General features: G+C 47.8%; 2 protein-coding genes across 7 annotated transcripts in view; one reads left to right on the forward strand and one right to left on the reverse strand.

Moving 5' to 3' along the window:
• Positions 1–3,541: 3,541 nt before the first annotated feature.
• LOC104313768 (keratin, type II cytoskeletal cochleal-like) lies at positions 3,542–8,630 on the forward strand. The gene is made up of 9 exons (XM_009912910.2): positions 3,542–4,054; positions 4,561–4,769; positions 5,278–5,338; positions 5,605–5,700; positions 5,971–6,135; positions 6,294–6,419; positions 6,811–7,031; positions 7,326–7,364; positions 7,441–8,630. The coding sequence occupies exons 1-9, from the start codon at positions 3,602–3,604 to the stop codon at positions 7,670–7,672; spliced, it is 1,602 nt and encodes a 533-aa protein (XP_009911212.2). The 5' UTR covers positions 3,542–3,601; the 3' UTR covers positions 7,673–8,630.
• Positions 8,631–12,913: 4,283 nt separating this feature from the next.
• The window catches only part of LOC104313766 (keratin, type II cytoskeletal cochleal-like), a 63,696-nt gene continuing 59,764 nt past the window's right edge, over positions 12,914–16,845 (reverse strand). For all 6 annotated transcript variants that reach the window (XM_069806057.1, XM_069806059.1, XM_069806060.1 and 3 more), the window contains 3 exons: positions 15,578–15,798; positions 15,011–15,045; positions 12,914–14,202 (listed from right to left, as the gene is read on the reverse strand). In XM_069806057.1, the coding sequence (XP_069662158.1) occupies positions 14,015–14,202; positions 15,011–15,045; positions 15,578–15,798 (444 nt within the window). In that variant the 3' untranslated portion in view covers positions 12,914–14,014. The remainder of the gene's footprint in view (positions 14,203–15,010; positions 15,046–15,577; positions 15,799–16,845) is intronic.

Consider the following 16,845-nt stretch of genomic DNA (forward strand, 5'->3'; position numbering starts at 1 on the left):
CTGCCTGATGAGCCATCCCCTCTGTAATTGGAGTAAATCCCACTGAGACCCAATGTCCTAGGGAGCGACATTTCCCAAAGCACTTTCCAGCATTTATGGACCCAAATGCCTGACAAAGTCAAAAGCTCCTAACGCACTCGGGCATTTAGGTCTTCCCCCAAATGGAAGACGTTGCATGAATAAAGAAGATGTCTTGTGTAGCCTCAGGTCTTATCAAGCCAAAGGCCCAGGCACAGTCGTGCCTGGCCACCTTTGCCACCCCAGCCAAAATGACTGGGTACCTACTCACACACAAGCTAATTGAGGGGACAGAGAGAAAGCCCTTGGCCGGGGCTTGTTCACACTTACACACACAGCACCAAAGCAATACCCTTTCCCTGCTTGGGCCCAACACCGGACTCGGGGAAAACTTCCTCAAAGGCATGAGCTGAGCAGTTGAGTCATGGTAGGTCCAAAGCACTCGCCTGGCCTGCCAGCAGCGTCCCACATTCCCAAATCTCCCAATTATTGGCCAGTTCTAGGGACACACACTAAATACGGACTTTGGTTTTTCACATCTCCATTTTCCTCATCCCTCTAAGGCTGTGCATAGATGGTGGCTGCCCTGTGAATATTTGTAAGTACCAGACAAATCCCTATTCCTACTAGTCCCTCTGGATCTATGCGGTAGGATGGAAATCCCTCGCTGAAATATTTTCTTTGCAGCTGTGTGCTGATCCCCAGGAAGAATCGCATGCAATACTGACCCATGCTTTGGTGGTAGCTATTCTTCCAGCAGCAGATCCCTATTCAGAAGCAGAGATCTAGTGACCGGAGGAGGCGTCTGTGGCAAAAGCATCATTGGCTCTAGAGACATCTGTGCTCCTTGTACCATGGGAGGATACAGTGTTGTGACTGGGAAGAGTTCCAATGTCAAACTTGTGTCCTATACAACCTCCTGCAGGTCAAAATACTAAAAAAACAACAAGCACTTGAAAGGAGGGTCCTCACTCTACCAGTTCATATCAGCAGCACACACAGAAAACACTGGAGGGATTTTAAAGCTTTCAGTCCAGTCCACATCGCTTATTCCCTGCAACATTCACTACTGTTATGAAACTTGCTCTTGTTGTTACTTTGTGCTGTAGGTTTACAAACTGGCTCTTCCCAAATTTTGCCTGTTCCTCCTGGCAAGTGCATAGTTAGCACAGCATATGTATTACAGAACCGCTTGCCTGGGAAGATAATGGGGTTAAAAATACTAAGCAATAGAAGTTTCTGCTCCTCCAGCTTATGGACATGATTGCAATGGAAAGTTAAAAATCAAAGGGAGCAAAGTAGTCTTACCTAGATCATCCAATTCCTCTGTGATGCTTGTTGTTTGCCTTTACCTTGTTTTTTCTCCATTTCTCCCTAATAAACTGAAACAGCAAATCTGAGATCACATGATATAGCTCCTCTTTGCAGAATTACAAAACACACATTAACGAGACAATTAAAAAAAAAAAAAACCAGACCCAAAATCAAATCAAGGCCAAGGCCATCTCTCATCAGAGTCCTCAAGAGATCCACTAGCTTTTGGAAAATGTGGGGTGCAGAGCTGGTCCATGGGAACAGGGAGGGGTGTGAGGAGATCAGGTCACACCACATGTCACCCACCACGCTCCTCCCATGTCCATCACTCGGTGAACATCATCATACCGCTGGACATAATCCCCTAAAACCGGGATGAAAGAGGGGGGAAACTCCCTGGGGGCTGATAATCACTGTGGTATGACAGACCTGCTGAAAGCGGCTACAGTCAGGCTGTGTGAATGCAGCTGGGATGTGAGAGATCACAAGAACAAGAACAAAACCAGAGGATATTTTCCTGTTCTGAAGCATGTGGTAGGCTGGAAGAGGAGGAGTTCTCCTATCAGAAAGTTTTTCTGAAACAAAACCTTTTTTTTTTAATTAAGATTTTCCCATTAAAAAAAAATAAAGTAGCACCAAAACACCCCACTCCCAACATGCTCAACCTGATTTGAACTATTTTGCTTAACTGAGCTAGCTCAAAACATTTTGAGTTTTTTTGGAGTCAGTTCAACAACATATTCAAGTGCCTTTCCTTGTTGCATTGGTGAACCTGCAGCTTTATCCACTGTCCCTCTCTCCTTTAGGGTCAGGTTCTCTGCAACCCCTGTCCTCGGATTTCTGTCCCAAAAGCACTGTACAGTTGCATTTGGTGCCAGTTGTCTCATCAAAAGCAGAAAGCGTTTCCTAGGATGACAATGGGGAGAGAAGAGATGCAGCCAGAAAGCGATAAAGTACAACCACAGCCTGGAGAAACATGGTCTGACACATGAGGATTGAGGACAACCACAAGATTCGCCCTAGATCTTCTCATGCCCCATTCCCCTAAGGATGTCTGTGAGCCCTGGAGCCGAAGCGTCCAAGGGCGCCCAGATCCCTACAGCAAAGCTGGTAATTTTAGCTTGCAATTGTAACCAACCACTGAATAGGGAAGGGGAAAGAAATGCAGTAAACAAAACAAAATCATTAGTTTGAAACTTCCACCCTGCCCCTACAAAACACACCGCCCTCCCACGCAGTGACGCAGGCACCAACGCTATCCCTGTCCTTCCAAGGACCCAGACACGCATGCGGGTGAAAAGCAAAGCCAGGAAGAGTCCAAGCCCTGATGCTGCAACGAGGGCACTTGCCCAACCTAGAAGGCAAAGGACCAAGCCTGGCCCTGCCCCAAACCAGGTGGGAACCCAACTTTCAAGCTGAGGGATGAGGGGAGGAGGAGACGCCAGTTTTCCAAGGATTTGGCCAATAAAAGTGTCTGCAAAAGCTACCACGTTCCAAGCATCGGTTTCAATTTCAACTAATCAGCAATTCCCCCCAAATAAATTACCACGTTGGAAAACACTCACATCAGCAACCTGCAGAAAAATCACCTTGAGAAATAGATTTGGCCCCACAGATGCTTCCCTGGCATTAAAACATTGCATTTTTATAGGCAGAACCAACAAAACATAGTCATTTACCACAAACCTGCCTGCAAGACTTTGTTCATTAATTCTTAGTAAATTCACATTTATTACTGATAGTTTTTATTAAACAGCAGGTTGAATCGCATTCTCCTTCAAAGCTCTTACTTGCAAGCTGAGGTACCAGCAAAACATAAAGATCTCCTTTGATAGAAAAGCATTTTACATTTTCAAAGTCTCAGTTCCACTTCATTCAACCTATAAAAAGGGGAACATGCAATTTTTACCATGTTTCCTGAAAACAATTCACCCAGCACAACTCCCCTAATTTTTGTTGCTATTACACAAGACCTAAATTGACCCCTCTGACTTAACAGCATTCTTCAAACCCTTATGGGACAAATATGGTGCTGCTTTCTCTGCTGGTAAATGGGGCAAATATGCTGCTGCTTTCTCTGTTGGTAAGCACAATATATGCTAAGTAGTTCACATTCTTTGCATCATAAACATTTTGTGGAAGTTTCATGCAGCCTCGCCCCATTTTCCATGTAAATAAAAGGAAGGTGCTCCACTGTGATCAGAGGGAACTGCACCCTAGAATCTGCTCCCAGCACATCGCCGGCACAATCCCCCTCCCACCAGCAACCATGTCCTGCTGTTCCTACAGCATCAGCTCCGGCCATGCCATCAGGAATTTCATCTCTTCCTCTGTAGCTCTTCCCAGAAATCGATGTAGTTTCGGCACCGTCTCATGTCACTGGGGTGGTGGCATGGGCTACCGTGGTTTGGGTTACTTCAGCAGGAGAAGCCTTGATGGTATGGCATGCTCCAGGCCCAGAATAGCTGTCAGAAGACATCCTCCTCCAAGACATGGATATGGCTTTGGTGCAGCTGGCACAAGGTTTGGCTACAGAGGTGCTGGCTTTGGCTACAGGGTTGGCGGAGTCTCCAAACCATGCACCATCATACCCATCACCATCAACAAGCAACTGCTCCAACCGCTCAGACTGGAACTGGATCCCAACATGCAAACAGTGAAGTACCAAGAGAAGGAGCAGATCAAGACTCTCAACAACAAATTTGCTTCTTTCATTGACAAGGTGAGCTGAGACCCCCTCCCCAGCTCCAGTCTGCAGGCACTAGAGTCCAAGTGAGGTGTCTAGCATGAAGAGGGCATGGAATCCTTCTCAGACAACTCATTTTAGACATTGAGGGCAACTTGCATAAGGGTGCCAATTGAGCACTGAGGTGGTTATGAGCCACTGGGGAAGCTTCAGCGTACAGGCATTATTGCTCTGATCTCTCGGCCTGACTACAGAGAGGGAACAAGCCAAGACCAGTTTAATCAGCCTTCCAGTTCCTTCCCATTCCTCTCTGCACATCCCCAATTTATTGCAAATCTCTCCTTTCTAGAAGTGCTTAGGGTTTTTTGTGCATTTCTACATGGGTGGCCCAGAACAAAAGCACACTGGATTAGGAAACGCTGTACCAAGAGCTGTTCACGTGTACCAAGAGCAGGAACACATTTCACTGCTGTTGCATGGACACTGGCTCTCATGAGCTCTTAATCCTCATCTCGTTTCCTATTTTGCTTTCTGGGATTCAGGTTCGATTCCTGGAACAGCAGAAAAAGGTGCTGGAGACCAAGTGGAGCTTTTTGCAGGGTCAAAAACACTGCAAGAATACCATCATACCCATGTTAGAAGCTTATACTGGTAACTTGAAGAAGCAACTGGAAGCACTGGGGCACAACAGAGCCCAGTTAGAAACGGACCTGAAAGCAGCACAGCAGGTTTTGGAAACCAACAAGAAAATGTAAGTAAAAACCAGAGAAATGTGAGTGCAGGGCTCAAAATGTTGTTAGAGATTTGTAAACAGGCAGAAGCTGTGAACTTTTCGTGGCAGTAAATGGTTCCCAGAGAACCAGTTGGAAGATGGAGAGATCTACCAGGATCTCAGTATACTAAACAAGGTCCCAATTTACACAGGGATGGAGGAAACAACAGAGGATGTCCCTCTTCCAGGTTCTCTTTCTCTCCTTCCTAATTCAAGGAATTAACATTTAGAAAAGTTCAGGAGCTATTTGCTATTGCAGAGGTCAAATGAAAACAGTTCTTCTGCAAATTTGTAAAGACACAGAAACCTCTCTGAAAACACGTTTGCTTTCCCATGGGCTACGAAACAAGACCAAAGCATCCCAAAACACTGTTTGGGGAGAAGGAAAAAAATTAGGAGTTTCACTTCTTGAAAGAAGGCCTGCAGAAACCCAAACAAAGATGTAATTGTGCTGAACTCAAACAAAATCTCCCATTTTCCCATGCAGGCACAAGGACGAATGCAGCCAGCGGACGTGCACTGAGAGTGAGTTTATGGCCCTGAAGAAGGTGAGGAAGGGGTTGTTCGAGCTTTCCTCTCCGGGTTCAGGTCTTTGGGGTGCATGCAGTGATTTATTTCCCAAAAGCAGCACACAAAACAAGTACAAGCAGGAGCTGGTGCTTGCGTTTACTTGAACTCAAATCAGCAGCAACTGTGTTAATTGGGAGCTGGCACATGGTCACAGCACCAGCACTGAAAGTCCCTCGCCCCAAGGGTAGCCCTGAGTCTGCTCCCACTAACAAACTTCCTTCTTCTATCCCCAACATGTCTACAGGATGCGGACTGTTTTTTCTTAAACAAAGCAGAGCTGGAAGCCAAGGTGGAAAGCCTGAAAGAAGAGGTTGAATTCCTGAGAATGTTCTACAAAGAGGTAAGAAGCCTCCCTATTGCTCCAGCCGTTGTTTGCGTTTCCCAGGTGGATTTTGAAGCTGCTTATCCCAAAGGACAGGGGAAGAGCGGGTAACACAGGGCAGTGGTCATCCCTTCCAGTGAAGGCTGAGAATCGGCAATTCATCTCTGCACGGTCACCACAAAGGAGGAGCACGTTGCACAGTGTGGGTGACACACCAGTTTAGGGCTGGACTGAGGGCACAGCAGGACCAGCATCTCTCTGACCAGCTCAACCCCATGTCGCCACCAGGAAATCCACCAGCTGCGGGCGCAGATCTCAGATACTTCAGTGATCATGCAGATGGACAACAGCCGAGATCTCAACTTGGATGGCATCACTGTGGACGTCAAGGCTCAGTACGAGGACATTGCCCGCAGGAGCCGGGCAGAAGCGCAGGCATGGTATGAAAGCAAGGTGAGAAAATCTGGCAGAGGGAGGGTTTGGGTGCAGTTTCTCTCTTCAGACCAACTTCAAATGCTGAGAAACAGCCCCCCCATTCTCCTGATTTGCTCTGATTTAACTCAAAGCATGTGTTTTGGGGATATGCAACAACAAATTCTGGGCTTTTTCAGTTTGAGGAGCAGCGAGTCACTGCAGGCAGAAATGCTGACATCCTGCGAGAGACAAAAAACAAGATAGCTGAGCTGACACCGATAGTCCAGAGACTGAACAGAGAAGTCAGAAGCGCCAAGGACCAGGTAAGCACAGCCAGGTCTGGTTGTTTCAGCAGAGCAGAGAGCGAATCACTGTTCCTGCAAGCTTCCACAACTAAATTAAATGGTGCCATAGCACCCTGCAAAGGGTGCACATCAGCTGGGACTCTCCTGCTCCAACTAGGGCTGCATTAAAGCCCAGCTCATGCAGTACCTGAAGGCAGATACAGTTACAGCATCCCATCCCCTGTAAGCAACACAACGGAGCACCGAAACTGCATGTCCAGCTCCCTCAAACCCCTGCCAGAGGTGACTGCATGTCCATCTTACTGCTGGGCTGAATGCACAACCAGACTTTAAACCCCTCTCTTGATAATGCATTACGTTTGAAGATAGCAAGAGACAGCTAAGACTGACCGTGTCTCGCTCCTTGCAGCGCTGCAAGCTGGAAGCTGCCGTGGCTGACGCTGAGCAGCGTGGGGAAACAACCATCAAGGATGCAAAGCACAAACTCTCTGAGCTGGAGACAGCCCTGCAGCAGACCAAGGCAGACCTGACCCGGCAGCTCCACGAGTACCAGGAACTCGCGAACGCCAAGCTGGCCCTGGACATCGAGATCGTCACCTATAGGAAGCTGCTGGAGGGAGAGGAGACCAGGTGAGTGACAGACCCTAGCAGGGCTGCACAAGCTACTTTAGATGCATGTGTTGAAAGGAAAAACAACTGGACAGTGCTATTGCAGAGCTGCTGCGCTGCAAATCAACCACATAGTCCCAATGGCGATCAGTTCTTCCAATCAGTCCTAACAGACCTCCATCAGCCCAAACCCACCCAAGCAGCCAGTCCAACAGCAAGAGATAGGCTAGAGAGGGCCAGGCTCACAGTCGAGGCTAAAGGGCTTTGCATTTAAAGATAGACTGATAACGTGCAACCTTTTCCCATTCTCTGCAGGCTCTGTGCAGAAGGTGGCTTCCCCATCAACACCTGTAAGTTGGAGTATTCACCTTCTACCAAACTCAGGCATCTTCTGCCTTTTCTGCAGGGAATTCCGTAAGTTGAAACTCAGCTTTGCTCTGCCTTTTGCAGCTGCTTGCCATTCACAGGGAGGTCTCACCTACAGCCCCAAGCCTGACTTTGCAAGTGCCCATGCCTCAGCCAACAGAAAGTCATGCTGGACCAGCAGCGTGGGGGTCTGTGGCACAGTGGTGAGCTGCGGTGACGGTGTTAGCAGCAGGAGCACAAGGAGCTCCTACATGAAGGTGGTGTCCATGACCAAGTCAGCCAGGAGTAACATGTAAAGAGCTGTAGATAAATGACAAGGCTGGAAACAAAGCAACACAAATACTTTTCTGCCAACACACAGCAACAGCCAAGCCAGAGCTGGTGTGCACCCAGCTCCCCCAGACTGCATTCCCATTTTCCATTACATGGGGATACAAAAGGCAAAGAGGTCTTTTCTATGCTCAAGAGTTCTGTTATTTCTGCTAGGGAATCTAGGCGCAAGAAGGGCTAAAATCCCCCTCATCACTCCCATTACACAGTTAAAACAAGATGCCTTTGGTGTAGTTCGCTGCTCTTTCTACTCCTACATATTCAAGGATTAAAATGAAGTGGGAGAGAGGGCACCTTCTATCTAAGAGCATTTTCATTAGAGCTTTTTCCAGCCCAGTTGTTATAGCAGCTCCCACCCTGGATCAACCTAATTTTATCAGTTGGCCTTTCAGATTACACATACACCATTGGCACGAGCAAAACTCGCCTAGAATTGCCTAGCTTGTAGTTTCCCTAGACATTGCATTGATTTCATTGCTTATTTGCCCCAAAGGATAGATTTCAAGGGCTGTTGCTGTTTGAAGGCAGTTTGCTTATGTACTTGCACTACCTGTTTTGGAACTGATCCTCAACTTTCCTTTTTCTTCTGGGTTTTTAATGGTCTGCCTCATCTGTTGCCATAAATGCCATCATAACTGAAGGGTCTGGAGGCCAGAGTCCGCTGTCAGGTATGAAAGGGACTGGCCCTAAGACAAAAAGCTCCTGTGTGAGCTTGTTCAAGGGATCCAAACACAATCTTAACCACATGGGACCAGCATCAATTGCCTTCCTAGTCGTCCAGTACCTAGCACACTAAACTGCTAGTTAAGTGCATTAACCCTGTTTGAAGGAAAAGGGGAAGTAGTGATTTATTTCTAATGACCGTGCATTTTGTCAGTGGCTTTTATTCTAGTTTTAGTCTTGCATCTCCAATAAATTGACATAGCAACTCAGTTACCTTCATTTGACACCTTAATTTGGGGAAAGGAGGGTTAATTCTTGTCTCTGCTCCAGGATCTCAAAAGCCAAAGCTCATGGGGTCTAAAACAGACATAGGCCAAGCCCTCCATCCACCGGAGCTCTTCCTTCCTAACCCAGACACCACACCTCAGTGGTCTCCCATAACCCCCAACACATCTATTCTCCAAGCACATGAGCGGCTATGCAAGGAGACAGGTTATAACCTCTCTCCAAAGCACCACTGAGTCAAAGGCACAGCTCTCTCCTGCCTCACACCTGCACACAAGGAGCAGGATCCATTCCACCCAACACGGAGTGTTTACAACACAGCTGGCTGCCAGCACGGCACAAGAAACAGGTGCTTCCCAGGTTAGATGTCTTCATTAGGACAGGGTGGAGCTCCAAATGATTTTTTCCCCCAGGAAAAACAAACAAACAAAAACATTTAGAAGGCACTGACTAAGCAAAGATGCTCTAGCAATTTGCATAAAGCTAACTGAAACTTATTACTATCATTGATTGCTAAATCCCCTTAAAACCATCAATTGCCTCAAGTTGCCTGGGAACTCCTCAAAGCCAGATACCAGGAGGTGTGGGATGGTTTTGCAGCCCCTTGTCCTTCCTCTCACCCTGGCACCAGACCAGATCCCGCTCAGCTCCTTGCGGCAACCACTCAGGCAAAGCAGACCCAGCTCCCAGCCCATGGTACAGACCTCTTCCCAGGCTGGGGCTGCCCCAATGCAAGAGCACAAAATCCCACCCCCTCCAAGAGACTGGAGGACCTCTTTTCATCTCTGCTGTATGGGGTGTTGCCCTTTATAACCTCATCAAGCCAATTAGGCTTCCCATCAAGCTAATTAGGCTTCCCAGGTGGAAGCCTTCCCAGGAGAGGAGTTGTCTCCCCCCCACCTTACTCCTCCCTGCCCAGTGGAGCTGGGGACTCAGCCCAGCCCATACTGGTTTCATGCCATTTAATTCCTTTTAAACATCAGATGAAAATCTCAATCAACTGCAGAGCAGGGTTTTGGCCTTAGCAGTTACTGAAAAACTGATGGAAACTGAGGCAAATGCAGCTTCAACAGTGGGGAAGAAAGCTCCCCACCATCTGCATGCAGCCTTCTTCCCACGCTTGGTTGCATCTGAGTCCTTGCCCTTCTTCTGCCTCAGTTTCCCTACAGAGAAGAGCAGAACTTACCTCCTTTGTAAAACCCTCTGACATCTGTGGACAGAACCGCATTGCCAGTGACCTCAGTCCTGTTATTAAAATAACACATGTCCAACCTTGCATCCCCGTGTTTGCAGCTGGTGGTACAGCAGTGCCGCAGGGGTAGGTGGATGGAGCAAAGTGACCGCATCCTGCAACGCAGCCCACAAGGAAATACCAGGGATGGTCAGCAGGTACACAGCATTCAGCTGGGGCACTTAACTGGAGAGAGAAAATCAGGACAGCATACTAGGAGGGAAGAAATACAGAGGCCAAGAGCAAGCAGAGATGGCAAAAACACTCAAAGAAGTATTGCTTAAAGAATTAGATGAAAACTTATAAAGTATGCTTAAATAAGTATTATAAAGTATAATTACTGTGCATTTACACTGCAGAGAGCAAGAGGCAGAACGTGAAGTGCTCTGTGCCTTGGCAGGAATAGCTGGGCTTTACACCTGCATGGAAACCAGCAACGCTGTAAGAAGGAAAAAAACCAATTTCACTGCTTTTATGTGCTCAGGAAGCAGCAAGATCTCCTTGTAGAGCTGGCTTAGAAAGAGGACATACTACTGACCACCCAAATGAAATCAACTGGGCATCTTTAATGCCTGTGACTAAAGTGCATGCATGGAGCGACCTCCGCAGCCATTAACATGCTCTCACCAGGGCAGAGCTATTAAGATGTTTAACTGACATGATAATAACTAAGGGTTTTGAGATGTTTCAGTGACAAAAGCAACAGGTACGGTTATGGAGCTGTACTGTGGAAGGCTGAAACTACACAGCTGAGTATAGAAAGATGGATGTGCTCCTGACTGTGTAGTATTACCTGCCTAAATTGTAACAGGAGGGAAAATGGGGCTGTGATGCCTTGCCCTTACCCTGCCCCAAAGCATGAACAGAATAGCGTCCCTGAGATGGCATCAGATGGGTCAAAGCACTTGCCCATTCAAGGAGAAATTGCCCTCTGCAGTTGTCTTTTGCTCTCTGCTGGGCTCCATCTTACCCTCAACTCACATTTGCAAAGCTAAACGACCTCCAACTTTCCCTAAATTCTTTGAGCCCAAATTCACAGCTCCTCCATGAACCACAGCAGCTTGCTGGTTCACTCCCACATCCAGACCAGCACGTTCCTGGCCCCGCACCAACATGAACATGCTTTGACTCTGTTTGATTTTACGCACATTTCAGATGCTTGTTATTCTTCTTAGTCACTGCTGCAAAACAGGGAGGCCAAAAAATACTGCTTTGTGGGTTGTTTGATGGCTTTTTCTACCTTTTAATACCTCTGAGACCTGCATCCTCCCATCATCGTTCTTTTTTGCCTCTGTTCTCTCCAGCGGTGACATCCTGCCCGCCAGCACGGGAAGCTCAGCTGCTGTTCAGACAAGCAGTGGGAGGCAAAGTCTGGCACCCCAGGAGCCTCAGCCCAAGCCACGAGAGCTGGGTGATGGCTCTGCCTGCTGAAAAGCAGGCGTCAGCACCGAAAGCAGCTCACACGCTGCTCGGTCTGGCAGCGGTAGTGCTCCGTGGTGGAGGGCTCTGGAGTGGGTGGGTGCTGGGTCACGTCTGCCTCCTTTCTCTGGAAGTGCAAAAGTCTCCTCCATTGCAAAGCTGCTTCTGAAGCTGAGTTATCTCTCCTGAATCCAACTTGCAGAAATTGCACTCAACAGGAGACTTGCAATACACCTGCTTTTACACTAATTCAGGGCACTTTGCCTTCCTAAGATCGGCATCCCCTCTGAAGCAGAGAGATTAAATTTTAACCAGCTCCACTTATGACCCCAGACTGAACCAAGACCAGATCCAAAGAATGAGCAGAGAGCACAAAGGGCATCCATCTGCATGGACTCACAAAGATATTTCACAGCATTTCCTGGAGCATGCAGACGCCCTTTTCCCCATCATCAGTGTGCAGTGTATGTGGTTTTGCTAATGTGGAAAAGCTGCAGCCACGCAGATTGCAAGTGCCCCTTCCCAGGTCAGTGCTGCATGCCTCACACCTGAAAATTCAAGAAGCAGCAGTGGAGCCCTGCTAATCTCTTGTAATGCTAAGAGAGACCCACAATTCATCGCGACAGCAAACAGTGGCACCTCCTGCCAAAAACATCTGGGCAACGTCTATCAGCTTTTCATTTCATTTAACTTCAGGGCATTTTTTTCATTTTACCCTTTGGCCATGGCATAAAAGCCGTGAGCTGGGTGTGCCAGGCCACTGATAACACGGCTCTGCTGGGCACCCTGGCTTCCTCCCCTCCCTGCCATTAGTGCCGCACCTGTAGTAAAACCACGCACAGGCTCAACACTGTGCTTGCTCAGACTTGAGGTGCTGGGCTGTGTTGGGTACCGGAGCGATGGGGCCTGGGTAGCGCACGGGTGGGTAAAGCATCCTTCAAGGCACTGGCAGCGTTGTCGCCATCCTCACCCTGGAGGAAACAGCTTTTCTCAGTGACTACAAAATCTCTGCCTGGTCCCATCCCCACTGGGGTGATGCTTTCTACAACAGCAGCTCCAGCAAGGGCTCGCAATGCATCTGCACCATGGCCCTACAAGGAGAATGGGAGCAAGCACAAACCGCCCAGGGGTGAGCCCATCTCACCCCACACTGCGCCAAAAGGAGCAGGAATGAGTTGTCCATACACTGCAAGGCCCAGATTCACCTCTCCAAGCTTTGGCCATCTGCAAGAGAGGAGTCTCCTCCAATGTTTAGCTCCTCTCGGCTCAGCAGAGGAAGATGGTGCTCAGAGAGGGATTGGTCTCAGTCAGTTTGAGTCCTTAGCAGGGGCTGGGCTGAAGCCAACCGCTTGAACAAAACCAGTCCCATCATCCCATTGCCCAGACTCGGTGCAAAGCAGGTGGGTAAAATTCACGCAGGAACAGAAGACTGTGCAGGCAGCAAACCCTAAATCCTGACCCTGACCGCAGCGTAGCACTGCTCCAGGGGACACAGCCATGAGCAGGCTCTGGAGACAGGAGGATGGTGGATAACATTGGATGTTTTCCAGAGCTCCTGAGTATCCAGGGCAGCCCAGACAAGGAACACTGCTGGGACTGAAGAAGCACGCAATAGAGAAACTTTATTAATGGCCTCATGACAAGGTCTCAGACCACAAAGGCATAAAACGTCAATGAAAGATACACTGCTAGGACATGGCTGAGCATGCAATACAACAATTCTGTGCAGTTTCTTTGAGTTATTTATCTAACAATTCTTCCTACTGCAGTAATGACCTAACCATTTTCCCTGGCATGTTTAAGTTGAAGACACATTTTGGCAGGAACAAGTAGTTATTGTAATGATGCATCAACAAAACACGCTTTTTCCCTAACTGTAGTAAAGACACCAGATATCACTAGATACACTTTGAAATATAGGATCGTAAACAGAGACACCCAAGGATGGGGAATGTTATCTCCCATTTTAGTTTGCTACTTATAATTTTAAGCAACTTCATATCCCTTAAGCTTTGGGCTTCTATTAAGGAGACGGCATGGGTGGGCGAGCTTGTTTACAAGTTACTTTGCTATAAAGAACCTGAATATGTCTGCATTGCCTTTGGTAAGAAATCAGCTCATTCAGAGGAGAATTGCTGAATTCAATTTCTGAGCCCATTTCCAAAGAAAATAAGGAGAAACCCAAAACAGTTTCACTGTTTTCTTCTTGGTATACTTTAAGAAAACAAACCCAGGCTGAAATCTTAACAAGGGTTGGCATTTTCTGAGGAGCCTAAGGGAATAAAATCTTCCAAATCATATTAAGAGGGAGATAATCTGGTCTCTTTTGCAAAACCACAGCAGAAATGTGGAATAACTTGCCACTCAAATGATTGTTTTGGCCTTCAAAGGGTGAAATCCAGCCCTGAGCAGGGGGTACCAAGCACACAAGTAACAAAAGCGTTATCCCGCCTGCTTCACTGGATAAATTTCACCCTACAGGCTTGAACCTGCTCTCAGTGGAATGGTTCCCACTAAGTTCAACAGTGCAGGATCAAGCCTTAGGCATTATGTGGCAGGGTCAGGTACTCTGGTATGTCTTATTCCAATTCATTCATTACTGCAGAAATTTTGCAGCCAATTTGTCCTATAAAAGGAAGGCAACAAGGCTTTTCTTTCTATGGTTTCCCTCCTCCCATGTAATGGATACCGTTGATCTTCGTTCCTGTAGTTACTTCTTGATGCTTCTCCTGGTGGACGAGGTTGTGGTTATGGTGTAGGATTTGGAGCTACCCCCAGAGGAGAGGCTGAGCGCCCCGCTGCCCATGCCTGCTCCCAGGCTAAGGCGTCCTCCACTTCCTCCTCCCAGAAATCCACTGGAACTGGCATAGCCACCTCCACCGCTGGAGCTGACCACGGCTGTGGCACAGAGAGAAGCAAACCAAACGTGAACGCCAGGGAACTTCAAACCCAGTTTGGCACTCTCACAAAAAGTGCATTTTTAAATTGCAGCAACCAGATGAAAACTCTCTGTGATCTCCTCCAAAACACAGGGCCTGGGACACTAATCTCTTGTTACACTTTGGCCCAGAGCATTTATTGTCTGTGCCAAGCCAGATGCATGTGAGGGCTGAGCAGTCCATCCCCTTCTCCATCGTTCAGTCTGGCTCAGGACCTCCTGCAGCACGGAGAACCCCATACCATAAACACATTCAGCTCATCTTTTGGTGCACCAAAGAGGCTGTGGGCATGTAGTTCACCAGCTATCAGTGGCAATTAAGTGAATGAAAAGTAGAGCCACTGGTTTAGAGCTGTGGACAGCATCTCCAAGATGCCAGCATCTGCCCAATGTCCAGGCAAGGTGAATATGCAATGCTTCCCAAGCTGGAAAGACACCCTCTACCGTCACCTTTGCACTAACTTCCAGTCCAGGCAATGCCCTTTCTCATTAGTACATTTTTCTACATGCAAAAATGGGAGGAAAGAAAGATCAATATTCCCCCAAGTTAAATTTCATATAGATGAGTTAGAGCTGAAGTCTGCCATGGAGCCAGCAGCACTATCAATTGTCTCAGGGGGGTCTCATTTAAGAAGGGGGCTATCTGGGTTGCAGAAACTAAGGCAGGACACTATGAGGCTCCTGCATGCAGGCCCAGCTGGTCCCCACCTGCATTTTCTATAGACACGTGGCTATGTGTAACTATTATAAATCATAAAATCAACTCACAGATGTTGATGCTGCCAACTCCATCACCAGCCAACCTGTTAGAGAAGAAAAACACAAAGGCAAAAAGGAAGAGGACAGGTTAGACTCTGCATTACTCAGTGTTCCCCCAGGGCCTCAGTGCTGAGGATGAAGACAATGGCAGTGAGTTATTACCACTGTTGTAAATAATTCAGACAAGATAAGTGTGCCATCCAGCGCTTTGTTCTGGCCCTACATTTACAAGCTCTGTTATCACCTGCAGGGGGGCTGAAAGAGCACAGGAGCTCTGTCCTAATTCCATGGGGATTTAAGCCACTTGGAAATTTTCTGCTACAGCATCAAACGTATGATGGAAAACAACTTTTTTCTTCTTTGCATATTTTCACCAAAAGTATCAAATTTTCCCCAGAACTTGCCAGTTTGGCTCTTCAGCCAAAGCATTTTCAGGACCAGAAATAAGTTTAAAATGCAAGGTTTTCTCTTCTGTATTTCCCTGCAGAAATTGGAATCGGGCCCTCATAATGTGCCCAAGTGATGGGAACAAAGGGCTAGACCCTTCCTCATGTAAAACACACAGGCTGCACCCACCTGCTCTCCTCTCCCTCCAGCAGCTTCCTGTAGGTCGCGATCTCGATGTCCAAGGCCAGCTTGACGTTCATGAGCTCCTGGTACTCGCGGAGCTGCCGAGCCATGTCCTGCTTCGCCTTCTGCAGAGCATCTTCCAGCTCAGCCAGCTTTGCCCTGGCATCTTTGACAGCCAACTCACCACGTTCCTCAGCTTCAGCAATGGCTGCGTCCAGCTTGGCACGCTGCAGGGACAGAGCAGAGTACATCAGTGGGAATCTCACCTCCTTGGTGGAAGACACTACTGCCCATGGACTTCTGACATCTACTGGCCAGACAATCTCTGTGTCTCTGTAGAGCCCTAGAGCCATCTGCTCAACTTAGATCCCTACAGTTTTATGCCTACATATTTTTTGGGGAACTGGGCAGAGATCAGCCTGCAAAGGAAGCTCATCTCATCCCAAGATACGTTCTTCTGAAAGGCAGACCCTACTTCTCTCCACTGCCTACGTTTTTTGGAAGACTTTCTTCAGGTAATCCTCAGCTTCTTAAGCTCACCGACACCACACATAACAGCACAACACTTAGGGTTAATGCAGGCTCAAGTTTTCTCTCCTATTATGCCCCAGAGCTTGTTCAGAGCCAGTTAGTCTCCAGCAAGCTTTGATGTGAGGCAAGCATGGACTCGAGCAGAGCTGCCGTTAACAAATAATCCAGACCAATCCCAAAAGCACCCCTGTGGGGCCACATCAAGCTGGCAGTCGCATCCTCAACTGTGCCCCGTGCACCTCCAAAAAAGCTCCATGTCTGGCAGGAAGGGCTCACAATGAACAGATGTGCTTTTTACTCTCATTCATTATTCAAGGGAGCTGCACCGGGTCAGCTCTTTGCTTGTAAGTGTGTGTTGAAGCCTCCCTGCCCTGAAACCAAACACACACAAATGGATGAATCACAATAGCTTATCTCCAGCTTTGGGCTCCCTGGTTATTCACAACCAGTTTTCAGCCCTGAGCATGGTCTGAACCACTCAACTGGTCTGGCTTTCACCAGCCATTTGATAAAGTAGTAACAGTCCCTGGAGAAAGCAAACAGAACTCCCATACAGCTGCAAAATTATTTTATGTGCTCAAACACGGCGTTCCCTTCTGCAGAAAGGATGTGGACAAAGATCCCAGAAGCAAGAGGGTACAAGGAATGTGTGTGGCTGGGAGAGAGGCCACATGCAACCTTGCCCTTTGGAAATGGCTCTGCATCACTCCCCTTCTGTACTCCCAGGTTGCTGGCAGACTTGT

Source organism: Haliaeetus albicilla, chromosome 18, assembly GCF_947461875.1.
Source record: "Haliaeetus albicilla chromosome 18, bHalAlb1.1, whole genome shotgun sequence".
Lineage (NCBI taxonomy): Eukaryota > Metazoa > Chordata > Aves > Accipitriformes > Accipitridae > Haliaeetus > Haliaeetus albicilla.

Coding starts and splice junctions, on each gene's coding strand:
- LOC104313768 (XM_009912910.2), top strand. CDS start 3,602: ATGTCCTGCTGTTCCTACAGCATCAGCTCCGGCCATGCCATCAGGAAT. Junction 4,055..4,560: donor TTGCTTCTTTCATTGACAAG/GTGAGCTGAGAC, acceptor TCTGGGATTCAG/GTTCGATTCCTGGAACAGCA. Junction 7,032..7,325: donor CTGGAGGGAGAGGAGACCAG/GTGAGTGACAGA, acceptor CATTCTCTGCAG/GCTCTGTGCAGAAGGTGGCT.